This window comes from Gekko japonicus, unplaced genomic scaffold, assembly GCF_001447785.1.
Source record: "Gekko japonicus isolate JY-2015 unplaced genomic scaffold, Gekko_japonicus_V1.1 scaffold300, whole genome shotgun sequence".
Lineage (NCBI taxonomy): Eukaryota > Metazoa > Chordata > Lepidosauria > Squamata > Gekkonidae > Gekko > Gekko japonicus.
The window spans coordinates 946,151-961,850 of NW_015169179.1; the positions used below are offsets into that span (position 1 = coordinate 946,151).

Here is a 15,700-nt window from a genome sequence, read left to right on the forward strand (position 1 = left end):
AAGCAGAAGTCAAGCCTACAAAAAATTTTTATTTGGACTCAATACCGTACATACTGTACCTTGGAGAGTCTGCTTGGTAAGTTCAGTCCCCTGTTTCTCTCCTTCTAGTTGTTCCTTGCGGGCCTCCAGCTGAGCTACGAGCTCTTGTGCCTCAAAAAGGCTGGTTTCCAAGGATTCCTTCTCCACTCTAAAGCACATCAGCAAATAATCCAGGCTTATCAACTAAGCTTTTATTCCCCTGGTTCTAGGGGTGATTTTGAATAGGGACTCATTTCACTGGTGAGCCCATTTACCACTAAGCCGCTGCTTATCCTTCCCCATCCACAGTATGGGTTGGTAGTGAATGCAAGTCTAACATGGGCTCAGGGACTTTGTAGGACAGGAATTGTACAATTAACTTGTCCGGAAAGGTGCATCTTTGAAGGTATGCTCTTGGCTAATTTTCCAGTCTAGTCTAGCTCAAAAGTGTTGGAAAAGGGACAACCTGCTAAGAGACTAGTTACTGTAAATACTACTGAAAGAGTTTAGTTCACTTGTACCCTAGGGGGAGCTGTGAAGCATTCTCTAGTGTTTAGGGTTTATTTAATGTTTTTCTCTTGTAGTTCAGCCTACCTCTTGTATTCTCTCTCTCTGCTATGTAGTAGTGGTAGAGTTGCAAGGTCCTTTCAAGTCCTCGGCGGGGGACTTTGGGGGGTATTGCTGGAGGGGGCGGGGCTGTGCCAAACTCGATGACATCATGCTTTTTGAAAGAAGTGGGGGGAGGTGAGTGGTCCCCGCTTCTTCCCAAAAGCATTTAAAGGGCCCCTCTAAATGCTTTTAGGAAGAAGTAGGAGGGCCACACACGCCTGCACTCCAAGTCACGTGCTCCCACTGGTCAGCTGGAGGTACCTTTAAATCTTGCAGTAAGGGTGGCCGAAGGTGGTCACTCTTGGGGGTGGGGCTTTGGGAAGAGCTTCCCCCGCTGGCCAGGTGGCTGGCAATGGGAAGGAGCCTCTAAAATCGGGGGAACCCCTGCTCCGACCAACGGTCTTGCAACCCTAGTTAGTGCTTGTGCTCTGTAGGACTTTCTGTTGTATTAATGGCCTGTAATCAGTTATTGTCTTTCTGCAAAATCCTGTTACAATAAATTCAGTGAAAGTGAACTCCAAAGAGTGGATTGGATTATTTCTGAATTCTGCCAACAAAAAGTACTGAAATACTAGTACAGGAAGTGGCCATCTGGATAGGCCAAAAGAGGAAAAGGGGAAACAATCTTCAGTTAAAATGAAGACACAGAAACCAAGACACTGGCTAATTTACTCGTAATGAACAAACGAGCACCTTCAAGATACACACAAACCTGGCTATTTGCTGAGCTTCTGCACTCCCCTCTCTCTCTCGCTCTTCTTCTCAAGTGCTGCACTGGAGAATGAAGACTGAAGTTTTCAACTAACTTCAGTTTGTTGTGGCATCTAAATGCTGGCACTTGAGCAATTTGGAGTTTTTTCTTTCCTAGTAATTGGGATTCTTAACCAGGATTAAATTGCAGTTAAGAATCCTGGTGACTGAGAAAGAAAGAAAGCTCAAATTTATCTCTTCAGTCTTTTTATGCCACCCAAAAGGAGAGGAGAGAGGAAGCGCATCAGTGTAACCGTTAACTAAGGTAAAGGTAAAGGTTCCCCTGCTCGAAAGCCAGTCGAATCCAACTCTAGGGTTGCAGTGCTCATCTGCGTTTCAAAGCCGAAGAGCCAGCGCTGTCCGAAGACATTTCCGTGGTCATGTGGCTGGCATGACTAAACACCAAGGCGCACAGAACGCTGTTACCTTCTCACCGAAGTGGTACCTATTTATCTACTTGCAATTTCTTGCTTTCGAACTGCTAGGTTGGCAGGAGCTGGAACTAGAGATGGGAGCTCACTCCGTCATGCGGCACACTTGGTCTCGAACTGCTGAACTACCGACCTTCCACAGCCTGCAGTTCAGTGTCTTAACCACTTGAGCCACTACATTCTTAACTACATTCATGTTAATTATGAACAAACTCTTAATATGCAATGTCTGAGTGCAGCCTCTAGGCTGAGCTGCCTATGAACTGCATAGCATTTTTACCACATCATACACTGCGCTTATGCAAAAAGGCCTGCTAGAGGACATGGTGCACCATGTGGCTCCATTTTTGTTTTTCAATCACTGTACATGCCCCAAATGGAAGATCTCTGTAGACCTGGAGTTCAATGAAAGATCTACTGAAACTCTGCAATATGAAATTACTAGATACCTTGCTGAAAGTATGTCCCAAGCAGCTATTAAAAATGGCAACACAGAGAGAACCAAAGGCCAAGTGGGCTTCTGTGCTGGGTTACATGTTAAAAATCAACAAGTGGGTCCTAAAAAAAAATTGAACGACTGCACAAGGGTTGAACCTTTCCTTTCCTTTTTTTGTGAAGTCTCCTGGATCTTTCTAGTTTTGTCACTTATTTACAAGCTCTTGCATTAAAGCACGGAAGAGGAAAGGCACGTCCAGTAAAGACATCTTCTCAGATCACCACATTCAACGTATGATACCCTCAATTTAATTCACAGTCAAATATGCAGGAGACCACCTGTTACTCCAAGTGCCTTCATCCTAGCAGGTGAAGAGTACCTAAGAGTATCTGCCTCTTCTGTTAGCAATTTCCTGTGTCTCTCCAGTGCAGTGAGCTCCACAGTAAGTTGTGCCTTCTCTTTAGCCATTTTTTCTTTTTCCTGTAGGGCGCTGAACAAGGAGTCTGCTTGCACTTCCATCTCTCGGTGGCTGTGCGCCAGTTGCTCACCAAGAGTTTGTTTCTGGCTGCTCAGCTGGTACAAAGCAGAGAAAAACAGTGGGAACAGAGGCAAGGGCAGGAACCAATGATCCTGATTATGGCTATACAACACTATAAACTCTTCATGTTGAAGACACAAGTGTGGGCGAACTGTGCCCCCATCTCAGAGCTGAATCAGGTATTTAGAGCTGAATAATCTTTACACAATCAACAAACAAAGCCCAAATAATGGGAGTATATCAGTTGTGGATCCTCATAGCAAAATACATGTGGAGAGCTCAGTTATAAGACATACATGTTGCATAAAAGCTCTGGGTATCCAGCGTGAAATGATATCAGGTAGCTGGACTGAAAAAGGCCTCTGCCTGAAATGTTGAAGAGGTGCTTTCAGTCACAGTAAACCAAACCGGGATTAGATGATTCAGTGGTATGACCCATATCGTTCTGTGGCTAATAGGAGGTTTGGGATAAGTCACTACCCTTCATGGAGATACAGGAGTCCAAACTTTGTTTTCAGCATCAAAAATCACAAATAGCCAGTTAGGTGGGGTAGCCGTGTTGGTCTGGACTAGCAGAACAAAGTTTGAGTCCAGTGGCATCTTTAACACCAACAACGTTTTATTCACACATGAAAACCTATACTGTGAATAAAACTTACATAGCCAATAAGTATGAGAGATATGTTATATTATTACATTACAAATCCTGTTGTACATAACTGTGCTCTGTCCACACTGGCTGTATTGCACTCAGTGCAGAGGCTTCAGCATTTCCTAGTTGCATTCCTAAAACACCAAGAATCCTTAAAACCCTAACCCTCCCAAACGTGAGCTTTTAGTCCTATTCTGTTCAGCAGATTTACATGGACAAATGGTAGTGCAGCGGTTCCATCCTATGCAGAACTACACCCTTCTAAGCTCACTGACTTCAGTGTCCTTAGAAGGGTACAACTCCACTTAGGATGGCACTATTAGTCCTCTAATATAGCTTTAGGTATCTTTCCCAGAAATCTCATTTTTTTAAAAAAAAGAAAGTTTCTAACCTTCATGATTACCCCTCAAAAATACTTGGGACAGTTTCTGCTAAAGATTTAGAAACCAAACAGAATCCAAGTTGTGCTTTCTATGGTTGAAACTTGAACTTGAAACTTGAAAGTTCCTTGTCACAGCGTTCCCCATGGTCCATATTACTTATACATCTTAGCCCAAGTTTAACAGTGCAATCTTAAACAGAGTTACACCCTTCTAAGTCCACTGAACTCAGTGGGTTTAGGAGGGTGTAACTCTGCATAGGATTGCACTGTAAATGTGGTCAAACCTGCTTTGCCAAGATCTAAGCAAAAATTTGGAAAAATTATTCCAAGTTAAGTTATGCACACCCGCTTCCCGCTCCCCCCCCCAACTAGGAAGAAAGCAAAATCAAGTTTGTATATTTCATTCCAAATCGCAGGTTTTCCTGGTTGCAGAATGTGGAATTTTATTTTTCTAGCATCAGCTTCCAGAGGCATCCAGATGGAGGCTGAGTGCTAAAACAGAAGGACATGAGATCCAAACCAATTATTTTTTCTTAGATGTATCCTTAATGGTATTTTGTGAAAAAGGAAGGCTTGTGCCCTCTTCTGATGTCTTTCCCCTACCTGCATTATTTGGTCCTGCAGCTGGATTCTCTCCCTGCGCAACAAGGATATCTCCTCATCCAGTCTCTCCTGCTTCTCTTCTGAGGCCTGGAAGCTGTGCTCCAGACTTTGCTTCTCTGCCCTTGTGTGCAGCAGCTCCTGCTCTAAGTGGACCAGCTGGTCACGCCAACCACCTTGTTCTTGTTCTAGTTCCCGCTTCCTGCTCAGCAGTCTGCTCTTCTCCTCTTCAAGCTACAAGGCAAGCGAGCAACAGTTGTGCTTACAAGGTCTAGAAGGGTAGGATGGTATGGGAATATGGAAGGCAGAGAAACCCTGGAGTTCTGCCACCTGAAGGGGATGGTTGGTGGATCGCTGCTGAGCATACAGCAACACAGAACTTAAATGTATGAGATTTGCCTCCATGTGCCCCCCCTCTCTCTTGTGGCATATTGTATTGCACAATTGTTGTTAGCACAGAATGGAAAATGGAAGAGAGGCATTTGTTGTTCAAATGAGCATTTTGGACAGTGCAGGCTTTGCATTCACATTAAAAACATGATTTAGTCAGTTTAAAACTTGTGTGAGAAAATGCCCAAGTCATGCAAAAGAAGTTTCTGATGTCTTTCCTCCAGTTTTCATTCTGCCTCCCCCTGCTAGAGTAAAGTGCCTGGTTTTGCCAACATACTGATATCCAGTGGAGCTATGTAGCTAGGTAGACCCCCTTGAATCATCTCAGTTTGTAATAGCCAATCTCACCCATGGCTGAGATTATATATAATTCTGAGCTTCAGAGTTCCTTTGGCTTATTTTCCTTGTATAAAATAGAGGTTGCAGAAGAGAGCCCCCTCCACTTGCATTTCATCACCTGGCAGCTGCTTTGTTGAGACCCCAGTCCTGAAGAACATGTCAGCAGGGTCTGAGTAGATTTTCCCCTGTACTATACAGGCAGGTTACAAGGTTCCATTAGGCAGCAAGACCAAGCTTGAAGCCTTCCGGAAGTTATAAATGCTGTTGGCATAAGCCGTGGAGTGTGTGAGCATTGCGGGTCCCCCCCATTTCAGGCCTCACTGCAAGTTACAAGCTCTTGGCAGTTACGAGCCCTGCAGGGATGGTGCTCGTGAAGCTGAAAGCTTTCTGGCACATCATGGGTGTAAAGAGGCTCAAAGAAAATGTGTGATTTGGCAGCCAGGGAAACTACTGATGAGAGCTCTGTTTGCTCTCAGCAGTGGACACTCAGCAGCTGGCAGGAGACCCAGAATCCAGGGCATATGCTTGCAATGCATGGCTATCATAGGTCTAGAGAAGACTAGATTAGGACTCAGGAGAACCACATTTAGTTTTCAGTTCTGGTCATTCGGTGATGAGGCTGAGTCAGAGAAAGAACATTACAGCAATAATCCAGAATTAGTACTGGCTACATATTGCCTTCCAGGAACAATTTAAAATGGCAGTTTTGAACAACATCAGCTGTATCAACTTCTCTGCAATATGCAGTCTTTAAGGCGATTGTGCCCTTGTGTCAGGCCTGCATCTTCTACTCTGTGACATTTCAAGGTGCTCGAAATCCACTGGTTGAGGTGGTTATTTTGCCATGCCTGGTCCATCTCAGTTTACAAGACTGCCTAAGTTTGTTGGCTGTATACACTGAGCTCCGCTCTAGCAAACCATCCTAGTGTCTGGTTACCTGCAGGATTATGCGATTGAGGTCGACTTTGTCCTGAGCCAACCCTTCATTCAGAGCTCCCATCTTGGCCAGCGAGTCTCTCAGTTCAGCATCCTCTGATTTCATCTTGTGGATGGAGAGCTGAAGCTCAGCATTGGTGGCTTCAACCTGAAGTGGGAAGAAGGGGGACATGCCCACACTGAAGCAGAGGGATCAGACTTCGCACTTAGATTATTCAGATGGTCATAGGTTTTCTGGAACTATTTCTAAGGACCCTAAGCCCTTTTATGCTCTGCTAGGCTAAGTCCATTCTGTTGGCCTGATCTCTTAACAACACTTAGTTTTTATTGGTTGTGGCTGCTTTTAAAGCTCTGTACTATTGGTTTCTGTACTTTTTTTTGTTATGTTTTCATATATTTCTTTTTTTTTATTGTTAGTTTTTTATTAAAGTATAAGTAGTGGTACATCCAACACCCGTGATCCCCATAAACCCACCATATTGCACATTAAAATGATCCTTAAAGCTTAACAAAAATCTATATATATCAATTATGATTACAATCAAATTATCTTGTATGTTCTTATACATTCTTATCGATCCAATCATAAACATTTGACCACATAGCTGAAAATACAGAGTTTTTCCTTCCGTGGAGTTTTTGTGTTAGATTGTCCATTTCTATCACCTCAATTGCTTTGTTTATAAAATCTAGTCTATCCGGAATTTCATCTCTTTTCCAGTAACTGGCTAATACGATTCTAGCTGCTGCTAACAAATTTGTCAGGACGTGTTTATCTTTTTTTTCCCAACTCTCGGGATGTTTTCATATATTTCATTGTTTCTGGTATTTGACATTGTTGTATTGGCTTTGCTAGCCGCTTTGAGGGTTTTTATAGTGGAAAGATGAGGTAAGAATTTTTAAACACAAATAAATAAATAAAAGCTCTGCAGTTGTACTGCACATATAAATTACCCAAGGCTGGGATTTAAATAATAGATTTTAAAAAAACAAACTAACAAAGTTATTTCCTCATTCCACTCAACTCAGTCCCAGGCCACTCCCCACATTTAATTAGAAGCAAAGAAGGGAAGAGAGCATTCATGTTTGCAGATGTGAACATAATAGGCAAATGTAAAAAAAACAACAACCCATTTTTAAAAGAGATAAATTCATTAGTATCAGGCAGGCAACATTCTGTGAGGAAAATACGGCTCCTTGGCGTTTTCATCCTGGCCAAAGTGTGGATGGCAAAGAGATCTGCTACTCACTTCAGCAGAGCCAATCTGAGCACTTGTGCAGTTTTCAGAGGAATGTTTTACCAAAATACTTACTCATTCAGGACCTTCCCAAACACCCCATTGGATCATGGCCTTCGTGGGCATGTTATTTCCAAGAAAAGAGATTAACTTAGCACACAGTTTACTGTTTGGAAATATCAAACTCTGATGATGTTATAGCAAGTGATGGTACCTCACCCATAGTTTCTTTTTCCTCCTGATATTTATACATCAGGGCTGAAAGCTGTTGGGAAAGAAATTCAGAGACTTCTAAAGTGTCAAGCTGTCTCAGACACTATTACTCTGACCTTCTGGCTATGTCTCTCGGTTTATAGCCAGAGCTGAAATTGATGCTCAGCACTGAGTATCAGGATCTCCCTGTCCCCACCCCACAAACAGGGGGAACAGCACAGAAAGCAAACATTTAGTGATGTTTTCCAGAGTAGAAGGGCATTCTGCCATTCAGTCTGGCATAGTTTTTTGCAGTAAAGCTAGTTGTTGTAGTCCTCTGCTGAGGATTCCCCCCCCCCCAAGAGTATTTAACCAGCAATGAGTTTCTGCGGGGCCCTGTAAGTCTAGAACTGAGTTAGTACAAAAAAAACCTTGTCTGAGCCTGGCCTAAGCCAATATTGGAAAGCCAGTCACAGTCCTTACTTCCTTACAACAGAGGTGGAAAACACCCTTTGCCAGGGCTCTAGTCGGGGGGGAGCTCTCAGGTACAGAGCTCCGGAAGAGAACCTCTAGGGGGCGGGGCGGTCACGTGGTGAAGCCCCGCCCCCTTCTTTACCCCGCCCTCTGCTTCGATCCTCATTCCGTTTGGGAATGAGGATGAAGCAGGAGGGTAAGTAGCTGGGCCTTCTGACACACTTCCGGTGATGTCAGGGGGGTGTGGCCTTCTGTCACTTCCGGTGATGTCAGGGGGCGTGGCATATGCAAATAAGTTATGCTAATGAGTTATGCTAATGAGCTCCGGCAGCTCTTTTTCTACAACAAGACCCCTGCCCTTTGCCAATAATGTCACTTTTTCTGTGACTTATCTTGTGCTATTACAGGCAAACAATTGCTTACCCAGTAATGGTCTAGGGATGTATATATGGCTTCCTGTCGGGATTTCAAAAACAGAACTGATGTAGTGTAATAATTAGAGTGCTAGAATAAATGGTTGCTCTCAGGAGTTTTATCCTGGCTCCCATCTGATCCCATTATCTAGGAATGCAACATAAACCACAGCATTTCTCTTCTGCCCTCCATTATGTCTCTGCTTAGGATGCTTGCTTTCCTCCACCTTGCATAGGCCCAGTTTCAGTCTTTTATAATCCCTTAGTTCTGATCTCTTCCCATTTCTGCACTTGATTCTTAATGCTTTCACGTGGGTCCCCCCCACCCCCCATGGATCGGAATGTGATATTATGTCCCATCACTGGCATGGGCAAATAATGTTATGAGTCAGACCAAGCACCAGTATGTCACATAAAATTCATTTATAACTTCAAAATTACTATAGAGATTAATTTACCAGGAAAACCATTATTGTATACATTTTATTTATCTGTTAAAACATTTATATCTACCCTGTCCCTATGGCTCAAGGTGGATTACATTATATAATGAAAACATCAAACAACAATAAACCCCAAATTCCCCTTCAACTTAATAAAACCTATTAACATCTAATAAAATACCCTGCAACCTACATTCCATTAAAAGCTCTGCTGAATAAGGCAGCCTGTTGCCTCCTACTTCAAGCAAATGGATACTGTAGAGTAGGGGACAGATGCAAGATTAGTTCTAAACAGACCGCCTGCAGGACAACAGAAAGGAGTGCAGAGCCCTTTGGCAAGAGGATTGCTCCCATTACCATCCTTACTTTTGAAAGTGCTCCACTCAAGCCTTCCTTAGCACTCTCTAGCACATCCTTCTCCAACATGGCCTGGTTCAAAGACTCCTTGATGGTCACCAGCTCCTTCTTCAGGGTTGACATCTTTTCTTCAAGCCATTCCAGGGACCTTTGCCTGAGAATGAAAACCAAGTCTAGCACCTTCTTACACCTTATTTAACCAGGGCACATTATATTGAGCACATTTCTGATTTAGATGGTCTTCACAACTTTTTGTGAATACAAACAATTAATGTACTTCACGCTCAGTTTTTCCCCACTACTACAACTAACTTAGCATTTTTTGTTTACAAAAAAAGGAACTAGATCTAATTTTAAGACTACTTTTCAGAAAACCGGAGTAGATAACAAAGGAAAGTTCTATTCTGGAACACACATACACATGAAGCTGCCTTATACTGAATCAGACCATTGGTCCATCACGGTCAGTATTGTCGACTCAGACTAGCAAAGGTTCTCCATGGTCTCAGGAAGTGGTCTTTCACATCAACTGCTGCCAGATCCTTGTAACTGGAGATGCCAGGGATTGAACCTAGGACCTTCTGCATGCCAAGCAGATGCTCTACCAGTGAGCCACAACCCTCCCACTATTGCAGCAGGGCAGAGAGGATAACAGTGCCATCCTATACAGTGTCACACTCTTCTAAGGACCAAACTAAATGTGTGAGATTTTAAAGAGTTGGGTCCGTGCACAGAACATAAGAGATGCCAATGTTGGATCAGGCCAAAGGCCCATCCAGTCCAACATTCTGTGTCACACAGTGGCCAGAAATACCAGTGCCATCAGGAGGTCCACCAGTGGGGCAAGGACATTAGAAGCCCTCCCACTGTTGACCCCCCCCTAGCACCAAGAAGACAGAGCATCACTTGCCCCAGAGCCCCTATCTATACCTTGTGGCTAATAGCCACTGATGGACCTCTGCTCCATATGCCTATCTAATTCCCTTTTGAAGCCGTCCATGCTTGTAGCCGTCACCACTTCCTGTGGCAGTGAATTCCATGTGTTAATCACTCTTTGGGTGAAGAAGTACTTCCTTTTATCCGTTCTAACCCAACCACTCAGCAATTTCATGGAGTGCCCACGTGTTCTTGTATTGTGAGAAAGGGAGAAAAGTACCTCTTTCTCTACCTGCTCTATCCCATGCATAATCTTATAAACCTCAATCATGTCTCCCCTCAGTCGTCGTTTCTCCAAGCTAAAGAGCCCTAAGCGCTTTAACCTTTCCTCATAGGGAAAGTGTTCCAACCCTTTTATCATTCGAGTTGCCCTTTTCTGCACCTTTTCCAAAGCTATAATATCCTTTTTAAGGTGTGGTGACCAGAACTGCACACAGTATTCCAAATGAGGTCTCCAAATCATTAATGAACAAGTTAAAAAGCAGTGGACCAAGTACTGATCCCTGCGGTACCCCACTGCTTACCACCCTCCACTGAGAAAATTGCCCACCTACACTCACTCTCTGTTTTCTATGAACTAGCCAGTTTTTGATCCATAAAAGGACTTGTCCTTCTATCCCATGATTTTTGAGCTTACTTAGGAGCCTTTGATGAGGAACTTTATCAAAAGCTTTCTGGAAGTCAAGGTAAATAATATCTATTGGATCCCCCTTGTCCACATGTTTGTTCACCCCCTCAAAGAACACTAACAGGTTAGTGAGACAAGATCTTCCCTTACAGAAACCGTGCTGAGTCTGCCTCAATAGGTTTTGTTCATCTATGTGCCTACTAATTCTTTCCTTAATAATGGTTTCCACCAATTTACCCGGTATCGACGTCAGACTGACTGGCCTGTAATTTCCCGGATCTCCTCTGGAACCCTTTTTAAAGATGGGAGTGACATTAGCTACCTTCCAATCCTCAGGAATGGAGGCAGATTTTAAGGAAAGATTACATATTTTTGTCAGGAGATCCACAAGTTCACAATTGAGTTCTTTCAGAACTCTCGGATGTATGCCATCTGGGCCTGGTGATTTTTCAGTTTTTAAGTTGTCTATCAGTTTTAGGACCTCCTCTCTCGTCACCTCAATCTGACTCAGGTCTTTCAACACCCCTCCTGAAATCAGTGGTTCTGGAGTGGGCAAGCACTTCTCATCTTCCACAGTGAAGACGGAGGCAAAAAATGCATTTAGCTTCTCAGCCATTTCCCTATCATCCTTCAATACTCCTTTTACCCCTTGGTCGTCCAAGGGCCCCACTGCCTCCCTGGCTGGTTTCCTGTTTCTAATGTATTTGAAGCAAGTTTTATTGTTGGTTTTTACGTTTTTTGCTATATGCTCCTCATATTCCCTTTTTGCTTGCCTGACCACAGACTTGCATTTTATTTGCCATAGCCTATGTTCCATTTTATCAGCCTCACTGTGACTAGCTTTCCACTGCTTAAAGGAATCCTTTTTACCTTTTACAGCTTTCATTACTTTGTTTGTTAACCATGCAGGCTTTTTCCTATACCTGTTTGTGCCTTTCCTAACCTGCGGAATATATATTTTTTGCGCTTCTAGGATTGTAGTTTTAAATAGTTTCCAAGCTTCCCCAATGGTTTGGACCCTTTTTACTTTTTCTTTCAGTTTCCTACCCACATGTCCTCTCATATCAGAGAAGTTACCCCTTTTAAAGTTAAAAGTGGTTGTGTGAGTCTTTTTGGCCAATTCCCTATTTATACAAGTGTTGAACTCAACAACATTATGATCACTGTTCCCAAGCGGTGCAATCACTTTTACATCTCTCACCAGGTCTTGAGTGTTACTTAGGACCAAATCAAGGATCGCCTCTCCCCTGGTAGGTTCCATGACCATCTGCTCCATAGCACAGTCATTTAGAGTGTCTAGAAACTCAATCTCTTTTTCTCGACTAGAACACATATTGACCCAATCAAAGTGTGGGTAGTTAAATCACCTATTACGACACAATGTTTTTGTCTAGCTGCTATCTTGAATTCATTCATCATTTTATAATCCTCCTCTATCTTTTGATCTGGTGGGCGATAACAAACTCCCAGAATACACCACATGCAGCGTTATGAGCCCAAAGGGGCTCTCCTTTATTTTTTAAACAGCCATTCCCTTCAGCTGCTGTATGGCTGCAAGGAACATTAGTTAGATCCAGGGCATCTAGACCCTATTCTTTAAAAACCTGCGCTTCTAGTTTGGCCCTGAGTCTGTCAGTGTAAATGTAACTGTACTTAGGATGGTACTGTAAGAGACTGAGCTACATGAACTCTGCCAAAGCCAATGTTCTCTCAGCTTTCCATCTGCTTAATACTGTAAGGGTGGCTGCAAGGACCATGTACGTGAAGCACTCTGAAAACTCAGAAATGCTATATAACTAGTAAGTATTATTAATACAAACAAAAGTTAAACTCCATATTTTCATATGCACTGAACAAGACAGAATATGAATTTTATTTGCAGACCACAGATATTTTCATAGGGGACCTTCTTAATCCATGAGACTGCAAGAGTAACAATAACACTAAACACATTTGGGTAGTGAGTCCATATAGACTACCTTTGTAGAGGTAAGGTGCATCATGGCAACTGAGCAATACCTGCTGCTAAAGTGCCTGGGTTTTCTAATGAGTCTCCTGGCTACTTTGCTCTTGCACTGGAGGGCAGCTCCCCTGACTCTGCCAACTGTTCACAGATTTCCTATTCCTTCCTCCCCCTTGACAGCTGGTGGGTTTTTTTTGTCACCGTTTTTACAAGTCAGCACTATTTTTGCTGAACAAATTTTGTGGGCAATGCACTTGATTGGACACAAATTCATATTGCGTGTTTTATTGGCAGACCCAAGAGACCCTGGCTGCAGAATTTTGGGTTTCTGATTTACTATGGGCTATGTTGCTGATCTGCCCTTGAAATGCCAGTTTCCCATCATGTACACAGGAAAGCACCATTAGTGCATTAGTTAGTTCTGCCTTGTACAACATGTCTGACTGGCCACTGTGCATGGATGCTTCATGTTCACTGAAGCCTCATCCTGGTCAGACTGTCTCCTTGACCATCAAGAGAATATCACTGTGTTGTCCATGACCAGCATGGTGTAGCGAGCAGGACTGCCTTGTGCATCGGAAAGCTATGGGGACAGCTGCAGCACCTCACCCACGCTCCAGCTCCTTCCTTGTTCTCTCCCTTTCCTTAATCACATCCTCCTTCTGCTCCTGCAGGAGTTTCCGCTGTCTCTGCAGTTCTCCATTCGTAATCTTCAGCTTCTCCCCCTCCAGGTGGGAGGAGTCAAGTTGCCGAGTCAGGCTTTCCACAGCCAACTCCAAGGTTTGCTTCTCCCTGAGGAGGTGAGAAACAAAATTATGAGAGGGTGTGTGTGTGTGAGATAACACAGCCCTTGGGAATAGGCCCGACCCTGGCTTATCTCAGGACAGAACTATCTGTTTCGCGTCCACCATATGTCTTCAAAAGCTGGCTATTGCTTCTGTTTTGTAAACTAGGATCAGGAGGGCTTGGCTTCCAACAAGGAAGCACCAAGTGGTTCTTAACCATTTTCTCACTCCCTGCTCTGCTTCTCAACCCAAAGGCCCACACCTTTTTGACAACAAAGGAATCCCTGGTCTGGAATCCTGGGGTGGGAGAGTGACACCTGTATATATGAGGCAGAGCAGGGGGTAAAAAGCAGTGAGAGTGAGGAAAAGGGCTCTTAGTCTGAAAGGCTGGAGCCTAGAGCTGGGAGGAGGATGTGCGAGGGAGAAAGGGGAGAGGGAGATCTGCTTTTTTTCTATTCAGAAGTCCTTCCCCTGCTTTTCTGGTTTGCTTGTTTTATTGTCTTCTTTGTATTACAAGCCACTTTGTGTCCGCACTGGGGAGAAAAGCTGGATATAAATAATTCAGTACATAAATAAGGTTAAGCACCTTCTCTACTGAAAACTGAACCCTCCTGGTCCTGTTTTGCAAAGGAGAAGGGGCGATTGGGCTTTCATGATGTCTTGGAGTAATAAGTAGTCCTGCCCCTAGTCCTTCCAGTCTTTATTATCTGGGGTGAGAGAAAGAAGGGAGTGGAGCCTGAGCATGACCTTTAAGAATACTAGCAGAATGTGGGATGCATGGAAAGCCTGGTGTTAGAAGGGCCTGGAGTGAAAAGAAAGAACTCCAGCTAGCTGACCAAAAAACTTGAGAAGAATCCTTTTCAATGGCATGCCAGCAAAGCTGTGGCCTTGTTTGAGAAGAAAGGTTATCTAAAGTATCAGGTTCATGAACATACCCTGTTTTCACTCAGCATTCCATGAGTAGAAAGTAACATACAAATTGGTACAACATAATTGGTTTACCGGTATTTGGGATCTCTCTGAACCTGCTCTCTGTCTCCAAGTGGAAAGAAGGTTACAGGCAGAGGGTTCATCACAGGGACAGGGCAGATAGAGATGAACCCACTGCTCCAATGATCCATCCATTACATTCTATGCAGGAAGCACAATGGAATGGAATGGATGGATCATTGGAGCAGTGGGTCCATCTCTATCCCCGGAGAGGTGGCGTACATTTTTTCTAAATAAATAAATATTAACAAGGAAAAGAGATTTGTGCTCTGTTTTCCTCCACCCACTTTCCAGAGCCAAATGCTGTCATTTTCATTCATTAGGATTATTGTGCTTGCCCTTGTGTATCTGGAGAACGTGTTATGCCTGATCCTTTCAATAAATGCACTTGCCATTTTCTGTGACTAGGACAACACATGTATTTTCCAGCTTCAGTACACATGAATGCATGTCCTCAAAAATCTGGTTTCCAATCACGTGTACTGAAGCTGGAAAACATGCGTGTTGGCCCTACTCACACTAAATGGCAAACATGTATTACAGTAACAAACATGTATCACACTAAATGGCAAACATGTATTATCCTCCAAGGGGATCTGTCAAGGATGGGCGAGTGGGCGTCAACATGGCAAATGGGGTTCAATGTGGCCAAGTGCAAGGTGATGCACATTGGAGCCAAAAATCCTAAATATAAATACACATTGATGGGGTCTGAACTGGCAGAGACTGAGCAAGAGAGAGATCTTGGAGTTGTAGTGGATAACTCACTGAAAATGTCGAGACAGTGTGTGACTGCAATAAAGAAGGACAATGCTATGCTGGGGATTATTAGGAAGGGTATTGAAAACAGATCAGCCAATATAATAATGCCCCTATATAAATCAATGGTGAGACCTCATTTGGAATACTGTGTGCAGTTCGGGGCACCACACCTTAAAAAGGATATTATAGCTTTGGAAAAAGTGCAGAAAAGGGCAACTCGAATGATAAAAGGGTTGGAACACTTTCCCTATGAGGAAAGGTTAAAGCGCTTAGGGCTCTTTAGCTTGGAGAAAAGACGACTGAGGGGTGACATGATCGAGGTTTATAAGATTATGCATGGGAAAGAGCAGGTAGAGAAAGAGGTACTTTTCTCCCTTTCTCACAATACAAGAACTCGTGGGCACTCCATGAAACTGCAGAGCGGTCGGGTTAGAACGG

The 15,700-nt window shown here is 43.5% G+C and overlaps 1 protein-coding gene across 1 annotated transcript in view; it reads right to left on the reverse strand.

Moving 5' to 3' along the window:
• The window catches only part of CROCC2 (ciliary rootlet coiled-coil, rootletin family member 2), a 126,530-nt gene that overhangs the window by 62,117 nt on the left and 48,713 nt on the right, over positions 1 to 15,700 (reverse strand). Inside the window, exons 15-20 of the mRNA XM_015416057.1 lie at positions 13,335 to 13,517; positions 9,208 to 9,352; positions 6,083 to 6,229; positions 4,420 to 4,650; positions 2,624 to 2,817; positions 60 to 187 (exon numbers count right to left, since the gene is read on the reverse strand). Coding sequence (XP_015271543.1) covers positions 60 to 187; positions 2,624 to 2,817; positions 4,420 to 4,650; positions 6,083 to 6,229; positions 9,208 to 9,352; positions 13,335 to 13,517 — 1,028 coding nt within the window. The remainder of the gene's footprint in view (positions 1 to 59; positions 188 to 2,623; positions 2,818 to 4,419; positions 4,651 to 6,082; positions 6,230 to 9,207; positions 9,353 to 13,334; positions 13,518 to 15,700) is intronic.